Consider the following 18,777-nt stretch of genomic DNA (forward strand, 5'->3'; position numbering starts at 1 on the left):
AGGAAAGAATTGAAAAATGCATGCAAAGGTTATTTTTCCATAGGGACATTTGGTACATCAGTTTGAGGTAAGTAATGCCTGAAAGTTTGATGTCCAAGCTTTGCTATTAAAGTCAAAACTAGTACTGCTATGAGTACTGCAGCTGTGTCTGAGACACTGGCAGACCAATGGTGGGAACTGGTCTGTAGAATTGCAAACTCGTTGAATAGGTTTTAACTTAATTTTGGTAGACAGCTTCCCATCAAATTCCATACATTTTGTTTCCACCAGGGATTTTTTTAATGGAGGAGTGTGAAATCAGTATGAGAATTCTGTGGGTATTTTCTCCAGGAAAATAAATGCAGGATGTGACTGTGCAGAAATTCTGGACACCTATATTAAACCCACCTAATATTTTCCATGCTTGCAGTGGAAATTTTCAGTTGCTTGCAATTTTGACGAACTTTAACTGAGATTTTTCATTACGTGTTTCTGCCTTTATATTATTATTATTACTACTACTACTACTACCACCTTTGGAGGGGAGATAATGTGCTTAAATATGTAAATGAGATAAATAATGCTTATACATAATTTATGACCAGAATAGCTGTGCTTGATTCCCATTCCTCTGCTGTAGCTGTAGTGCTTGTAATGTTTTATTACATTTGGCATGTAATATTTCATCTTCATGAAGTACCTTGTCCAAGTGAGACTCGAGTTTATCAAGGCAGTGATTTTTGTATCCAATTTATGTAATATTTTTAATGTTCATAGTTAATATTTTATTTTGGTTTGCATTCAGGTAAGTCAGGGTGGAATTCTGCAAAAGGATATGGAAAAGTCTGTTTGTAATTAAAGGAACACTAATTGGACTTTAGGGACTGTGTGTAAGATACACTAGTCTTTCCCACGACCACACCCTGAGCATATGATCTTTAACTGAATTCATGGAAACATTCACACTGCTTCCTACAGATTGCAGCTGGCACTGTCTATAAAATCTCTGCTTCACAAAGAGCAGAGGATTTTATGTGATAATGTGCAATGATACATTTCATTCTGCTTCAGTGTTACTATGCAGCTATGTGAAACAGATGGAACGCATTGTAAAAAGACTGTAATATGTAATGCAATTATGCAATAATATTGAAATCCTAGTAATTGTCATCCTCGCAGTTCTTATTCAGAGGAGGTAAAATAGTGCAGTGCTTGACCATCAAATATGTGTGTGGCTTGCAGATTGCATGCCAGCTAAATTTTTAGGTGACCCACCAACTGCTTTTGCTATTTCAAACTTCTAATGTCTTTCCCAACAGCATAAACTCTGCAAGTAGAATTTTTCAATGGCACAGAATCACTTTTCTATTAACACTTTTCTATTAATCTCTGGTATTTCACAGAAAGAATTAAGACTTTGCAAAATTGACAGACAAACAGTCATTAGTGCCTGTTGGGGGATTGTATGTAACACAAGAAAAGTTTGAGACTCTCACATTTATACTGGTGCCAGTTTTGTGTTTTCCATCTGCACTTTCAAATCAGAATGAGGAATGCATAGGGCAAATACCCTCGGAGGGGTTTGTATAGTCACTTGGTAGCAGTTTGCTTCCTGTTCAAAGGATCTCATGTCTCATTGTGTTAAGCTGGTTAGTTAATTGCTATGATCCTGTATTTAATTTTTAAGCTGACAGCAACTGTAGCAAAACAAGTGTTTCTTCACTCCTGGATGCTTCAGTCTGTGTCAGAGTTGTGTTTATGTCAATATTCCTGTGGGTGTGGTAGGATGTGGATGAAGCTAGATTCCCATTTAGAAGACTTTGAAATACTGATGGGATGATATTTTCCTCAATTTATCAATACTAATGTTAACCATATCAGTGGAAAATGATGTCATTGGCTGTAGCAATATCTTGGTACATGTCTTCACTTGAAGGAGATGTCGGTAGAAGGTAGAAAAACTGTATCACTCTGCCTGATATATGGCTACCTTAAGATGATTTCTGCAACTACTCTGTGAGAAGGAGAGTTATGTATAAAAAGAAAAGCTCTGGTTATGAATGTAAAGACAAAAGCTTTGACATCGTTGTGTTCTTAATCTGTCATTTGAGTATATGCTTGCATTCTGTTCTGTCATTAGAAGTCATTCACAAGCCTTTGCTCTTTGTCACTGTACTGAGTATAGGCCCTGATTTTGGAAGTTCAGACCTCTGTCTGTGTGGGTCTCAAGAACATGTGCTAGGAATCATTATTAAACACTATAGACTTTAAAAAATACATACAAGGTAATTTCTTTCCATACTGTTCAGTTTAACTGCTTCTCATTTTCAACTTTCTTGAGTCTCACAAACTCCTTTATGGCTAGCATGCTCCGTGTGAGCACAATTTAAAACATTTTCTGCTAAAATGTCATTTCAGGAATATAACAGATGAAAAAACATAGGAAAGATGGGAAATATCTGTAGCTAATTAAAAGTAAAGGAGACAGGCTTCACACAACTAGAATTCAAAAGGTTGGGTTTGGCTGCTGCTTGTTCTTGGCTTTTGCTACAGGACGGATTAGTAGTTTTGATAATTTAGCACAGTATAACATGTATTGTTTAATATTCAAAGGGTGAAATATTCCAGATCTTGCACTTTTGACTGCTGGCATGTGAAATTTTAAATTTAAGAGGAAATGTTCCAAACTGTGGTGACTTAGGTTCACCTGGTAAAGGCCTTGAAGTAGTGGTGGTTTATTTTGTTTCAAATCAGTATACCAAGCTGAATTTTTCTAAAGCTGCCTTAAATTTGCCTGAACTTCTTTGGAATAGTAAATGCATCAGAAATATCCCATGAGAGAAAACATTGATATTTGGCATGAACTTCCCATCTGAAATTTCATTCTCAGCCAGACCAAAATTATTGCTGGTGAAAAGAAAACTGCTTTAGGGATATTTTAGTTCTTTGTAATGTGCTTTTTAAAAAAGAGAAGGAAATCCAGCACAAAATCAGAAGGCCATAGTGCTTCTGACATTTCCATGGAGAGTTCATCTATATTTGATTCATCAGTTCTGTTGAAGTCATTGACCAATGGTGAACCCATAGTTCGGACACTGGTTCTGATGCCGTGGCTGCAGCAGCACTGTGTTTATGCTGGCATAAGCAGTTCCCTTTCCTGGCCACCTGCTCTCTCCCCATCCTGCTCTGAGCTGCTGGTGTGGCATGGCCCACTTAAAAATTAATAACTTAATTAAAAAATATATAATACTTAATAATAATTAAGAACTTTATTAAAATTTATATATGTAAATATACACATTTCTAAATGTGAATCTAGAAGAAACTGATGTAAAAACTTGTGAGTTTCATAGAATATGCTTAACTGCTGAACTGGGTTGGGGCCAGTGAGAAAAAGCTTGAGTGGTAAACTCTGGAAAATCAAAAGTCCTGATGCATTTTGTTTAATCCATTCTCCCATTCCCATTGCCTTGTTTTCAATGGAAATACTGTTCTTGTAAAATTAGCATGTGTCAATGAAGAAATAACAAAAAACTTTTAAAACTCAGCCAGTTGAGAAAATGACTTCATGCTGTAAACATTTTCACAAAGAAACCTTTGGATCTTTTTTGGGTCGCTATTTGTAAACAGCATCAGACAGTCATTCAAATAAAAACACTGACTGAAAGGGATACACAGAGCAGCAGTTCACTCTCTGCAGCCTTTAAGCAGCTGTGTCTGGGAAAAAAAACAACTTCAGACATCTGAGCAAGGGTTTTTATACAAGTGTTAAGGTCTATTTGATGAATTCATAAATTCATAGTGCCATTGTTTTAATTCAGAACAGTAATAATTTTGCTTGGAGGTAGAGATATCTTCTTTGGAAGAATATACCGTATTTTTCACATATATCATGGAATCATAGAATATCTCAAGTTGGAAGGGACCCATAAGGATCATTGAGTCCAACTCCCTGCTCCTTGCAGGGCTACTTAAAACTAAATCATACGAGTAAGAGCGTCATCCATATATAATTGCATCTAGATAACTATACTCCTTCCCCCCCACCACCCCCTTTCTTTTTTCAGGTTGTGCTTTTGTTAGTAGTATCAACAGGTGAATGCTGAGGAAAGCAAGATGGAAAACATTTTTGTTTTCTCTAAGATGGGGCATGTGGTTAGGGTCCTCTGTTCTGTCCCTTAGAGTCATAGGAAAGAAGTTAATGTCCACTCTCAGTTCAGGGCTGCCCCCACACCCCTCAGTGTTTCCTGAAGCCTTCTCCTAAAATCTTTAAGACATTCGCTGTTTTTAAGATGCATCTGGAATGAAGCAGTAGGAATTGGGCTCAGGCAGGAAGATTCAATAGCTCCAGTGGCATATTTGCGATGCTTTGTTGTACTGTGTAATTGGGTTTGAGGTCACATCAGTAACACATCCCTACAAATTTCGGGGTTTGGCCCATGAAGATTTGCTGCATATGTCTGTGGATATCTTGCTCCAGTTTCAATTATGGTTTTGGGGTTTTTTTGTTGAACACATGAGGAATACAGATTGGCAAAGGGTAATGAGGCATTAAAATATACCTAATAAGGATGTGGGAGCTCTCCAACTTTTTCACAGCATGAAATCCATGGAAAAGAGAGAATGTCATGAGCAATCCCCTTGTATTTAAAATAACATGTTAATTGGAACATCCTTGCCAGAGCATAGCAGCTGCTTTGGAGGAAGAGACATTTCAGGAAAGTTTACTGAATATGTTTTTAACTACATTTTTAAATTACTATAGCAGGAAATTAATGCGGTAGGAAAAAGAGGAGTACTAGCATTAAATCATCTTAATCAATCAGGTCTTGGAATGTAATCATTTATTATTCTGCTGTCATCTTCATTTCTGTTAATAATCTTTTCTAGGGTGTTTGATAGTGGCCACTCTAGCATTTTCACAGATAACTTTGTTCAGCAGAGCAGCCTTCCTTCTAAGTTTCTTTGTGCTTGAATGAATGCTACAGAATTTAAATGCCATGACTTACACAACATTGAACTGAACTTGGTGAGTTATGCCTAATAACGTATGTAGCTATGTTGATAGATTTTAGACATCAAGGTACAGTTTGGGTTAGGGCTATAGGGTGAAAAGGGTTAAGCTTTTAAAGTATGCATAACAAGTGCTTACTGCTTGCAGAATGATAGTCAGCACTCACTGAAAAATCTGGAGGTGTTAATAACTATAAACTGTTGGAAATCACAGTTACATCTCTGAGAATAAGCCGTGCCAGTCTGTTGGTAAAGATTTGCTTTGCCAGAATCTTAGTTGCCTTCTGATAACAATTAGTTCCTCAAGAGGGAAGCATTTTGGGTGTTAGTGTCACTGTATAAGACAGCGTAAAAAATACTATCATTTTAAAAATGTAAGCAATGGGGGAAATATCCCGAGTTTTTTGTATTTTGATAAAATATGTAAAGAAGTGTGTTGCTGGGGAGCTGATTTCTGCAGTAAAGGTTGTTTTATGTTAGCTGCGAGCTCTTGCTCTCTCATTTCAGGATAGAAATAAGAAAGTTACACTATATTGCACTACGATACTCTGATAGAGTTTTCTGTTTAGAAGATAAAATAATCAGTACCTTAGGCAGAAAACACTATAAACAATATAACACTGTGAAATTATTTTGGAAGTGTGGAGTATTGTGTCTCTTACTTATCATAAATAATTTTACTTTGCTTTGATATTTTTAACATTCATATGATGCATTTATTTGGCACAGTTTGATATCCTGCCAAATAGTAACTATAACCCTACTTGAGTCCTTGCCTATCTTCCACATGCAATTGCAGCATTTGCTACTGCTGGCTTCACATATTCTTTAGTCAACAGAAATTTCTTCGTATTTGAGAAGGAGGGGTAGAGTCTTCGTAATTGATGGGAAAAGCATTGAAAGCACAGAGGCCAGGAGAAGACCTGTCTATGTAAAAGCAAGGAGGAAATACTCTACCTTTTTTGTCAGTGGAAATCCTGTTTTAAAGGGCCAAAATTGTCATGATGGATATAGACACAAAGCTATCTTAGCTCTGCAGTCTGCTACGTGGAGAGGAGTAATGTTGCCTAAGAGCAGAAATGGCAGAATATTCCAGGGGAAGAACCTTGTTGAAGTTTCCTCCTCCAAACCCTCATCTGGAGAGTTCTGTTTTATGGTGTTTTTTTGTGGGGTTGGCTTGGTTTTTAACTGGACCTCCATAGCTTGTGTTTCTTCTCAGGATAATTTACAATGTCATCCAAACCTGTGAACTGCACAGAAGAAAAGTGTTGCAAAACAGTGAGGATCTCCTCCTCCCCAGAAAAAAACTAATACCACCATCACTCTATGATAGGTTCTTATGATTTTAGGTGTTATTAGAACTGGCCAAGAGTGTTGTCAATTACTGCTTGTAATTTTTGTTGGATGCAGGAGACAAAACTTAGCGGAATGGTAGCCAAATGCTATTAATGGGAAAAAGTACACAGGAGTAATTTAATCTGTGTAATCTTATCTACAGATGGTTCTGCAATCTCTGCAAGGTCTCTGGCAAGTAGCTAGAGTGATGCAAAAACAAAACCAAAAAAATCTGCATGCTAATAGAATAAAAGATGTGAAACATCTTTGTGAACTAGATCTAATTTTCTACTTGCAATAAGCCTGAGACCTTGAGACACGCATAGCATGTGCCCCGAGAAATAAACAGCGAGTACTTTCTCATACTGAGCTGACCTTCCAGCTAACGCATGATGAAGTTGTTAAAAGGTAATAGAACAGTAAAATTGAGATATGCCACTCTATTTCTTCTTTATTTGCTTTAATCTTCAAGAAGAGCGAAAATGCCATTGTGCCACAAGTGCTCCCTAGGAAAAACTCCTGGAGAGAAAGGCAGAAGGAGGAAGGAATGTTTCAGTGTTGCATTTTTTATAATGTCTCCATGCATGTGAACAATGCTGTGGGTTCAGAGAATGAGATGTCTAAAGAAACTCAGCTTATCTGTAAAATTTGGGTTTATTTCCTATAGTACTTTTCATGGTGATTAGATGAATATTGCAAATCTTTTCCTGATTGCTGATTCACTTGTGAAGGTCTTCATGTGCTTTATAAATCTCTCTGTTCTGCAGTGCAAGAAGGGATCTCAGTTTATCCCTTTGCAAGCCACTGCATTTCCGAAGGGAGCTCTTTGCAGTGTTCTGTCTTTATGATGCTGCTCGCTACCAGTTGGTGGTACACACAACAATCTGTCACAGTAATAATGAGTTCAAAATAGTATTAGGAGCATTTTTTTAATTTTTGTTGTTCCATTTTTCCCGATGTGTGCCCCATCTGATTTGAAGAAAGGACATCACATTGGGGGTTTGAAAGAATAACTGCAATGAGGATAGGGATGCCTTCTTATTTGAGTTCCATTAACATCACAATTAAGTTGTACCACTGTTTTAAACCAGCATAGTAAGTTAAATTTTGTTTATTGTAAAATGCAGCAACATGAGGATCTGACATATTTGGATAATGTACCAGTTCATGCAAGTGTGTGTAAAAGAAGGAGAATACATTTGAAAAAAACCAAACCCCAAGCCCTGTCACTAACTGAATGAAGAGAATAGTGCAGTGAAATCTGTTGGAAGCTGTGAAGAGCTTATACTTCTCCACGGTAAAAATTGTCTCAGGGAGGATCAAACTTTTTTGATCTCCTGTCTCACCTGTTTTAGAAGTCTGCAACTGCTGATGCCTGGGTGGTGAGTAGGGAGTTCTAGTGTCGTGAAACTATACTACCCAGAGTTCATTAGATTTGTTCCATGACTATTATTTTTGAGCCTTCTTAACACCATAGTTATTAGGAGGATGGAGTAATTGCCACGTATACAATTGTGGGCCGTTTTGTGGTACCATTAAAGCAATTTGATCCAAATCCCGGCAGAAGAGGTTCCCTCAGAAATGAAGGCATTATACTTGATTAGGAAGATTTCCAAATTGCCCAGCATTGCTCTCTAAGGTAAGTGTGGAGATTTTGTAGTCCACTTTCAGGACTAAATCAATCTGGTGTGTATTAATGTTTGACTGGTACTGCCCACTTGCAAAGCCCTTTTAGTTAGATGAGAATCTGCCCCTCAATTGGCAAAAACAAAATCAGAGTGTGCTAGAACAACAGCAAGAGGGTCACAAATATAGCCATTCTGACCCCAATTTCAGTCAGAGAGGAGGTATATAAATCTATATTTGCACATGTTCAACTTCAGTGTTGCAAGACTATAGCACACTGTAAGATATGTAATTTGTACTGAAAATGTTTTGGGCTTTTGTGTTGGGTTGGTTGTGTTTGTTGGGTTTTTTCCTTCTTTCTTTTCTTGAGCAAATACAAGATTAGCAATTAATGAAAAATGTTTGTGCATGTGTATGAATGTACCTGCAATGACATAAGTAGACTCTCCCTCCTACCCTATTCCTACCAAATCGCATTCTGACTTAAAGTCAAACTTAAGGGCAACTGCCTAAAGTAGAAGCTACCTGTGGTTTTTCTCTTGTACTAAATGTGGTCAGATGATTGAAGTTCAAAAATGATTTTTCTTGCTGACTACTTTTTTTTAACCCTTTTGCTGTATCATTGAAATGGGAAGTGTCTGGAGCTCAGCAAGGATGACATTTGTTCTTGGAGGATGGGAAAAGGTTAAAAGTAGAAACAGCTGATGAGGCAGGATGGGTCTGTAGAGAAAGCAAGAGGAAGAGAAATGCGAACATCTGTTAAAGCTATACCAGTGACTATTTTGGCTAAGTTCAGCTTGCAGTTCCTTTTGAATTCCTCCTCCTTCAGTAGATGTCACTGCTAACAGTGACAAATACGATATAGGCCTTTGAAGTATCATTAACTTGGGTAACAGAGAATGTAATAAAGAGGAAAACTGGGCAGTTCAAATTTTATTATTTTTTTAAGCTTTCCCAGTGTTCAATATAACATACACTAAAAATAAAAATGAGATTTTGAAGATCTGATTTGCTATTGCAATTCCTCATGGTCTTCCTGCTGATTATTTCCTTTTACTGGGAAAATACTTAAGACAGAACTGCTAGTTGTAGTGTTGTGTCCACTCACTGACAGTTTCATTCAATACCTATCATGTAAATCACAGTCCGTCTGGCTTTTGTTCAGATCCCCACTGTCACAGAGCGGAGGCAGGGGATTCTGTCTAAGCTTCCATCATCTTTTCTCTCAAGTTAACATTCAGTATGCTCAAATTAATCTCAGTCCAATATAGTTGTCATCTCTTCCCCATGGTAGAATTGTCAAAGATGTTTAATAGCAGAACAACAACTTGGGAAGCATTATTATTTAAAGAAGCCTAAGAATGAGTCTCTTTTATTATTAATTTCTTTTCCTTGTGCATCTAATACCTCCCAGCTCTGAGAGGGAGAGAACTTTCTGAGAATTCTTTGTTTTGCATCTCATCAGAACAGATGGTTAATAAAAGCAGCCTGCCTTTGTCAGCAGTACTGGCTTGCTACCTCAATCAATAGGCTGTCCATTCTTGAGAAAGTTTTTAATCTTCTTGTGCAAGTTCTGGTCCAAACTAACAGGAATAAATGTCGAGTGAATGAATTCATGTAGTAATGCAAGAAATGCTTTGCTGAAGTCCAAATAGACATCTGAATGACCTTCATCCTGCATTTTGTAATTAAGTCCAAAAGTAGTGATGTTTTGAAAAAATATTTTTTTCCTCTATATGTAATTTTTTTGCAGTTAGCAACTGTGAGAAATGAGTGGAAAGCATAGAGCAAATTATAGACTTGACTTAATCTTTTCTCTCCTGGGAAGAATTAATAATTTAGCACTGGATACCGGAATAGTTGATAGGAAATGTCTACAAAACCACCAGATATGAAAACATTTGGACCATTAAAGGAACCAAGCTAAAGGATTACTTTTGATATTGTGAAATAGAAATAATTATGGACTGTGAATCAAAGCAGATAAATTCTGCTTTTTTATATGATATTATATTTTTTAGATAAATAAAAATAAGCAAGGCTAAGTGAGGGCAATATTTGAATATATATTTTAAATTTACCATCCAACATTTGTTTTAGCAAAAGGATTTTTGGAACTATTCTAGAGAAAATTATTTTGAACTCTTGTATGTATAGCTAGAAAAAGGTACACTAAATTATGGTTGCTATGTTCTACTTGATTGGTCTCTTTGCTTGTCCTGTGCCTATCATTTATGGCTTTTAAGCCTGTGTAGATATGCTTTGGCATACTTTGGAGAGAGAAGATTGCTCAATTACTTTACAAGCGAGTAGTTAATTCCAATTTCCTTAGAAGGCCAGTGGGTTTTTTCCCTTGATAGATAAACAGGCACAATTATAAATGACTGAAGGCTTGTAATAGGCTTGAATCACTCTCCCTTGCTCCCAATTATCATGTAGAATTGAAATCATATTACATCTTTACTAATTTAGATATCTCCATTTAAATTTGGTTTTCCATCAATCTTTACTCACTACACATAGATATTTAGATTTTTCTTTAGTGAACAGATAGTGACTTTTACAATTATCTGTTCACTGCCACTCTCATCACACATGGATTTTTCCAGAGAAGTATTAGCTCAAACTGAGAATATATTTCATGTATGCTAATCGATCTTCCTGTTAGTGTTTTAAGAGCCTTCAGAATAGCATATTTGAATGTCAGTGTCTCACTGAATTACCTGTGCAATTTCCAGCAATTAGTGTTAAAGGATTGCATGCCAGTGGTAAAAATAGAGGGAAGATTACTGATACAGTTCTAGTCTGGGGTGAACAGTCACAACAGTAACTGATTTTACAACGCATCTCTTGTATTTGCATCAAGCTGTACGATAAACAGCAGTGATATCATGTTTTGTAGTCAGTATATCCTACAAATTGCTGTTTATTGTATTACAGTTCTGTTAAGAGGACCCAGTCTCAGTGTAAAAGCAGGAAAGAAGTAGATACAGAATGTTTGCTTTTTGTGAATAAGACAGTGATTTTTAAAAAGATGGGCTTTTTGTAAAATAACCTCTGCTGGCCAATATACTGTCAGTTGTTTGTCATCCACCAGTCTCTTGTAGGACATGACTGCTGGATAAGAAACACGTCCAAAGACAAGAGCAAGTGTGATCCAAGGGGGAGTGTGGCTTGGGTCAGGAAGCAGGTTTGTGTGTAGGTACTCGGCTCCCAACAGCCCTCTGGAGTTGGTATCTTTGAGCTAGCTATATGAGGGACCGCTGCGGTAGGTGAGTTTTATATCTTAAGTAGCAGTGTGTTATTTCTAGTGAATTAATCTGTACAAGGGAGCTAAACTCACTCAGATGTGGTCCCCTTTATTTTGACTGATAATAGCTTCATTAATGCTAGTACAGCGAGATACTTAGATTGTGAAAGGTGGTTTAGTTGTAATAACGTAATCTAAATGTGGAGGAGAGGTCTTTTGCTACCATGCAAGCAGAGAGAAGCTCTTATCTCAATTGCAGGCTCAGCTTTGTGGTCTTCTCAGGATACTTCAGGACACAGTGAAATATTACATGAGAAATCTCTTACACATTCCCCTTCATTTTGAGGGGGTCATCACAGTAGTGCTATGCTTAATAGGTGGTCTAGGTGCTTAATAAATAATTTTGTATATTGTATGTTTTAGGTGCATTTTACACTTGAAGAATCAATTCCAAGAATAGTCTACACTGTAAGGCGGTTATGGCTGTTTTCAGTAGTTCTGTTTTCTTCAAACTACAGATACAGAAACTAGTTTACAGCTCACCATTAATTCTTGCATTGCCATTGTCATCTCTGCAAAGTTGTAGCTTCAAGATAAAATGGCTACTTGCTAGATCAGTTCTTCCAGAAATGGCAAAATCAAGTGTCAGCCAGTATGAAGAGAACATGAAATAATTGTGTGTGTGTGTTTGTGCAAGTCTGTCTGCTTTAGAGGAACCTGAACTGCAGTTTGCTATGGTTGCCCAAAGGCAGAGATGTCAAGGAGTCAACTCATAGCTCAGGGCTAATTGTTACGTATCTGTTAGAGTTGATACCAGCTACCTGACTGAGACAAATCCTCTGCAGAATTGGTGTTAGTGGAGACAGTGGAGGCAACAGTGCAGGAAAAGCCCTGCCGCTGGAATTTGTTGCTGGTGAATTGAGTGCATTTTTTTCACATCATATTGTACATCTCCATGTATATCACATGGCATCACTACGTGTGAATAAAAAGTGAGAGGACCTCCATTGATATGTTTTAATTCAGAGAGAAAATATGAAGTCTTTTATCAGTTTTGGCTTTCCCGAGTTACTAAATTTCTTCCTACTTTTCTACTGCAGTTTGACTTCATTCAACTACAATACAAAATTCACTGCACCGGATATAAAGATGACAAAAATCTGGATCACATTTTTGCTGCTGTTCTTATCAGTTACAATGGTGAGTCTTATGAATTTTTTAAATCCCTTCCAGTTTTAACATCTGTGTACAGAATACCACAGAAATTATTAATATGGAAATGCAGAAACAACTAATCATCTGTTCAAATGTGGTTTATGCACAGGAGGATCTTTATCTACCTTCTGTTCTCCTTTTAATTCCTATGGTAAAGGAACAGAAATAGTATTTATCTCTGCTCAACCCAGTGTATCTTTTGCTAGCAGAGAACTTTACAGTAAGAGTTGACAAATGACATTAAGCAGTACTATGCAGACCCCAGGAAGAGTTGAGGAGACATCTAACTCAGATTCAGAGAACATCCTCGTAACTTTTATTTTCACCCCTTGTATGACAGTGGTACAGTATTTCAATCTGCAGCTTTGTTTTTCAATGAAGTTCAGTAGTTCCCCTTAAAATATTTAACTACTTTAAAAAATGCCTTTAAAAGGTCCAAGTTTTGATCATGATCCACTTTTTTTTTTTTTTAAATTTTAATAACTATAAAAGTGGACGTCATGTCTTTTGAATACCTTTTTGTATTCTAAGTGTTTACTATGGTTCACAAGACTATAGAGAAACCAAATAGCTCTCAACAAGCTAAAAGCTTCAGTGCATAGAGTATATAGAAAGGCTCTTTTTATAAAGGATCATTTTGGGCCTGATTCAAATGCCTTTTAGACTAATGTAACGTCAATATATTTTACTGGATTTTGAAAAAGCTGTTTATATGCTTTCTGTGCATTTTTCCATTATTATTTACAAATTTTGCCGATTGTTACTCCCCCATGCTTATTCAGGAGATGTTTGTCAAGATTCAGTAGAAAGAAAAATTGCTAAATTAACTAGAATAACCCAAAATCATATTGTCAGTAATAAGATTTGAAGATCATTTTCCTTCAGTAAAATAATATTTAAAATATTATATTTAAAAAGATTGAAGTTTAAGAAGTTTATATCCGAGTTTGTACATGACTTGCTAAAAAAAGGTCTTTTTTCCTCTTAGTTTTTTGCCACTGCTATACCATCTGAAGGGCATCAGAATATGACGGAGGACTTCACTCAACTGAGTGTTACACGGAATAAAATCATGACAGCACAGTATGAATGCTACCAGAAAATTATGCAAGATCCTATTCATAGGAAAGAAGGTAGAAATTATTTTCTTATAAGGTTTTTCAAAGGCAAATGGTCAACAGATATAATTACAGTAATTCAGGATCCTTTAGTTATATTCATTTCTTGTCTTGGTAGCAATCATTTTTCAGACTGTAATTGTATTTGTACAATTTTTTAGAAGCGTCACTTTGGGATTCATGAGGATAAAATAATATGTTGTAATACCTCCCCTTAGCACCACTTCTTATATAACACAAAGCTTTTATTTCTGATAATAAAATGTTAATTTAAATAGATATCCAGATTAAAAAATGACAACTGATTAATCTTACCGTTTTATTTCATTTCATGTTCTTATAATACCTCTGTCTCTCTGGTCACATCTGCCTTGAAAAATTGAGAATATCTTGATACACATAATTTCCCTGCTCTGAGGGTTGTGTTAGTGTCATTGATGCTTTTTTCTGATAACTCATTCAGCTCTAACCTCACTAACTCTACCTGTCACTGCATTCACTGTTTCTGACTTTATAACTTCTGGGAACACTGAATGGCTTTTGAGGCAAGAAGAGGTAATTGCATTCTTTTACAATGAGTTTGTTTCTCATGCAAAATTATTCTTTGGAGGAACTGAATGTCTGGAGGTCAGAAATGGATAGGAGTGTAAGCTTTTGTCCAATCCGGGGCATCACAGCTTCAAAAGGATATGGACAAATTGGAAAATCTTCAGATGAGAAGAGGAGGGATTACACGATGTTTGAAAAATGCAGCCTTTGAGATGAGGGGGCATTATTAAGTCTTAAAAAGAAAACTGAAGGAAGATATGAAAAACATCTTCAAATCTGTAGAGAGGGTCGGTCATTCTGTGTGCCTTTTGGGAAGGGATTTGCTTATAAAACCCCAGCTCTTTTTCAAGTGAGGTTTATTTTAGATGTTAAAATTTGTGTGAGTGCAATGAGGCATTGGAACAGGCTCTTGAGCAGCACTGTAGATTCCCTGTCCCTGGAGCACTTAGAGAAGTGTCTGTCCATGAAGACCGCTGCAGGCTCAGCTCTGCCTGAGACAGAGAAGCTGTGGCTGCCTCCCAGCCAGGGTTTCTGGCGGCTTCTAGGGTACCACTGTGTTTTCAGTGAACTAGTAAACATATGTATAGTCTTGGTATACATGCAAAATGCAAATAAATCCAGTAAAATGATCTTTGCAAGCTTAAGGCTCTTTGTTAATGTGCATTATTTGATCTGAATTGATTTAGTTTGTTTTGCCTACTGTGCTTTAGATCTGAGGTTTGTAAATTGTAGATGCAGAGAGTTTCAAGGTGAATGGTGATGGTTTTTTAATAGTGTTCAAAGAAATGTACATATAAGGTACTATTTCGATTAAGTGGAGTTATAATTAAATACTGCTAAACCTTATGTTTTTGCTTTCTTTTCTTTTTCATTGCTGCAAGTGAGAAACTTACCTTATGCAGTCCTAGATCTTACTTTTGAAAGACTATTGTGAAAGAAGTGTTATTTTATTATTACTTGTTTGCAGGTCCTTACTGTAACAGGACATGGGATGGATGGCTGTGCTGGAGTGATGTTGCTGCCGGAACTGTGTCAGTACAGCGTTGTCCTGACTACTTTCAGGATTTCAACCCATCAGGTAAGTGTGCATGGGCTTCTACATCATCAACATATTTCTTAATAAAATGAGGCTTTAGGTGCCTGAATGAGGCTTTGGGTTCTTGCCCCACTCAAGTCACCAATGCTCCAGAATTTCAGTAACTCAAAACCCATTATTTGCATTTCCCTTTATCATGTAGAAAACTGATAAGTTACTTTTTTTCTTTTCTGAAATATGTCCTTGAGGGATTCTGTAGATTAGGAAATAGAAATTGAAGTTAGATCACAGTTTTTTCTTCTTAGAGATGAGCTTTTCTCTCTGACAGACAAGCAGAAATATGACTTATTCTTTTACCTCAATTTAGCAGCTGAAGTTGACAAGAGTTTCTCCCGTAAGTGAATCTTCTCCTGTTTCTGTAGGCTAAACTTTGCATCTGTGAGCATGTGGAAAATGTCGTAGACTTCCGTGCTTGTCTCTTTCTGCTGCATTTGGTATTTCTCAGGGTCCTTTCTTGCCTTTTTCTATTTGATGATAGAAATCATTATGTGGTCCCAGAAATTTTCCAGTTTGGTTCTTGAGCAGTTTCTCTACTGATGTTTTCTTGCCTGTGCAATCCTCATTTACACTGATAGGATGTCAGACTTCAGCTGAGATCTTGGATGTTAAACAAGCCATTTAAATATTCTTGTCACTTCATCTGTTAGTTCTCTAACAGTTTCATATATTTTGATACTTACTGGATTGGAGGAGGGAAATCTATTTGTTTTCTTAAGAAAAACACATCATCAGTTGCCCTTGCCAAGCAAAAGCAATGGCCTGTAGTTTCTCAGAATTCATAGTAACAAACAATGTCTCTTTAGTCATATTAGTATAGCTGTCATTTGTTTGCCAATCTTTCTTCATTAAATACTAGGCACCCAGAAGTAGAACTTCAGTGCTGACTGTTGTGGTTTTTCTTTTTTGTTTTTCTTCTATCAACTTTGACTGTAGAAAAAGTTACGAAGATCTGTGATCCAAGTGGGAATTGGTTTAGACACCCAGAAAGCAACAGGACGTGGACAAACTATACCCAGTGTAATATCTATACTCATGAGAAAGTGAAGGTAGGAAAAGAATGAATGCATGTTACCAGTGTCAAGAAACTGATCTGAAAAATTGCAAAGTTTCAAAACTAGGATGGCCCCAGAGTTGATGCAACATCAGAATGCAGAAAGAAGAAAGTGTGTTGAATAAAAAGGATGAATTGAGCAAAACAGACTAAAAAACCCCTCAACCCACATGATTTGTCTTTTACAGCTGATTTCAACTGCTTAAATAATATGATCGTATTTTTGTTTATGGGTATTTTAAATGCGTAGGTACTAGTACTTGTTTAGGTCATTCACAGTCACTTGCTGGTAAGCAAAGTGTATGCCTTATAAAAGCAGACCTTCACATTTTGCTTTATAATTTCGAAGTAGGGTCCATGCTCTGCAGAACTGCAGGAGGTTTGCACATCTCTGGAAGATGTGCTGAGTGCACAGGTTTATCCAAGTAACTCATACTGTGAGTTTTTCAGACAGAGATTTTCAGCAGGAGCACAACAAAAGTTTACTTGGGCTTAATACATCTTCAAGGCAGCTTTAAGTAGAGTTTGGATGTTTGGGTATTTTTTTCCCCATTATGAAAAGCATAATAATTTTTTATTTATTTATTTATTTTAAACAAAAGTGTAGGCAAGCTGTAGTTGAGTGGATTTACCACACAATCTTTGGAGGCCAAAGGGAAGTAAATGATGAGAAGTGTTACTTAGGGTTTGTTTTTCCTTGTGATCCTTTTCCCGTGCATGTCTTGTGTCTTGGCTCCCAAATGCCATTTTTTCTGTTTCTGAGATACTAAGCTGTTCACACAAATGGAAAACCTATACCTATTTAAGTGAAATTTTGCAAACATCCAAAATTATCTTGAGCCAGGCAACAAAATGCTTTGTGAGAACTGTTTTCTTTACATCAAAGGTAGACTCTGTGCATACACATACCTGTGTGGGTGTCTGTATAGATGGTATTTTTATAGATTTCACTTTATCTTGAAGATGCCCATCCATTGACAGATTTAGGAGAAAAAGAAAACTGGTAAACCTCCAAATGCCCCCTTTCTGAGAAACTAGAAATATAAAACACAGGTCTGGATAGACTGTAAATTAATTTGGACCTCATGGAAGAGAGCTCAATAATAGCAGATTGTGTCAAGAAAACTGACATCTGATAGAGATCCTAACTGTCTGCATCGTTGCTGTCTAGAGTGCTTTAGGGTATTTACCTAGAAACCATGTTGAGAAAGCGTGGTCATAGATGATGATAACAAGGCACTTTTGTATTGCTTTTTCTCAAATCGCAAGATGCTGAATACGTTGATGGCAATTTAATTCTACTAGCAGAGATGGTGTAATTCATTGCTTCTTGCTAATATTTGGCTGGAAACTGGGAGAATATTATTCAGACAGGAGCAGATCCGTGCAGGTCCTTCTTCATGAATAATGACTTAGTTTCCCTCAGGCTGTTTTGCCAGCGTGTTTCAGCTCTGTCATGAATCAGAAGCTATTGTTAAATGGAATAGTAGCTCCAAAGAAAGCCTTACTGCTTGCTACAGTTCTATGTTTTGTTATATTAAACAACATTATCTTTTCACTTTGCTCGGGAGGGGGGTTAGATAATGCACGCTAAATGTGACTGTTGTCCATTGTTCAGTTCTTATTGTTAGTGCCCTAAGCAGCAATTAAGTCTCACTTAAACCCATTGCATTGCGCTTTTTTTTTTTTAAAGCATTTGTATGTGTGCTCTAATTCTACCTATAGAATCAAGATAGTTATGTTTTATTGTGATAGTATAAGGTTCAACCTGAAAATCTTCATTTCCTTATGTGCAAAATGATAATCTTACATTTGATGAACAAGAGAAATTTTGTGAGGCAGATTCCATGACTGAAAGCAGGCGTTTGTTACTAGTGGAAATTAATATATTTTGTAATTCAAAAATTAACAATAAGAGTTTGTATGTATTGCAAATATTAATTTACTAGTTCCTCATTTTTACCTTTTGTATTTACTCTGCTTTTCATAATTCTATAATTTGGCTGTAGGCTTATTTAACAAGACTGTTTAGTCTTCACTATTTTTAAGTAATTGTTAATTTTATTCATGCCCTTCCTTAAATGTCAAATGAAACCTAAATTTCCAATATCATAACCACAGCTTGCTTTTGAAGGAAGTATCTTGCAGTTATAAGAAAAAACCTTTTATGAGGAAAAAATATATAAAATCATATAGGAAGCACATGTTTTACTTAAGAGTTGTGTTAATAGATTAATCAAACCTCAGACAGGAATGCACCCAGTGTAGTAGCATAAATAGCCAGATTTATGTAAATACTCAGAAAAACCATAGCAGTATATATTAGAAACCTAATGTTTTAACTGATAAGAGGTAAGTTTAGTGATGATTTCAATGATTTTGTTGTGTGCCCTACATACAGAAAGAGATTTTAGTAAGATACTGATTTGCAGGATTCTGGACTTGACTCATCATTATCTGTAATGTTTTTATTTTCTTAATTCTATTATAGTCATTTTACATGCGGAAGAGATGTCTAAGTATGTGCTTTACCACCAATACTTCT

General features: G+C 36.4%; 1 protein-coding gene across 2 annotated transcripts in view; it reads left to right on the forward strand.

The window, feature by feature from the left end:
* Window positions 1-18,777, forward strand: part of CALCRL (calcitonin receptor like receptor) — a 73,120-nt gene that overhangs the window by 29,858 nt on the left and 24,485 nt on the right. For both annotated transcript variants that reach the window (XM_054829288.1, XM_054829287.1), the window contains 4 exons: window positions 12,304-12,403; window positions 13,407-13,551; window positions 15,053-15,163; window positions 16,115-16,227. In XM_054829288.1, coding sequence (XP_054685263.1) covers window positions 12,353-12,403; window positions 13,407-13,551; window positions 15,053-15,163; window positions 16,115-16,227 — 420 coding nt within the window. In that variant the 5' untranslated portion in view covers window positions 12,304-12,352. The remainder of the gene's footprint in view (window positions 1-12,303; window positions 12,404-13,406; window positions 13,552-15,052; window positions 15,164-16,114; window positions 16,228-18,777) is intronic.

This window comes from Grus americana, chromosome 6 (genome assembly GCF_028858705.1).
Source record: "Grus americana isolate bGruAme1 chromosome 6, bGruAme1.mat, whole genome shotgun sequence".
NCBI lineage: Eukaryota > Metazoa > Chordata > Aves > Gruiformes > Gruidae > Grus > Grus americana.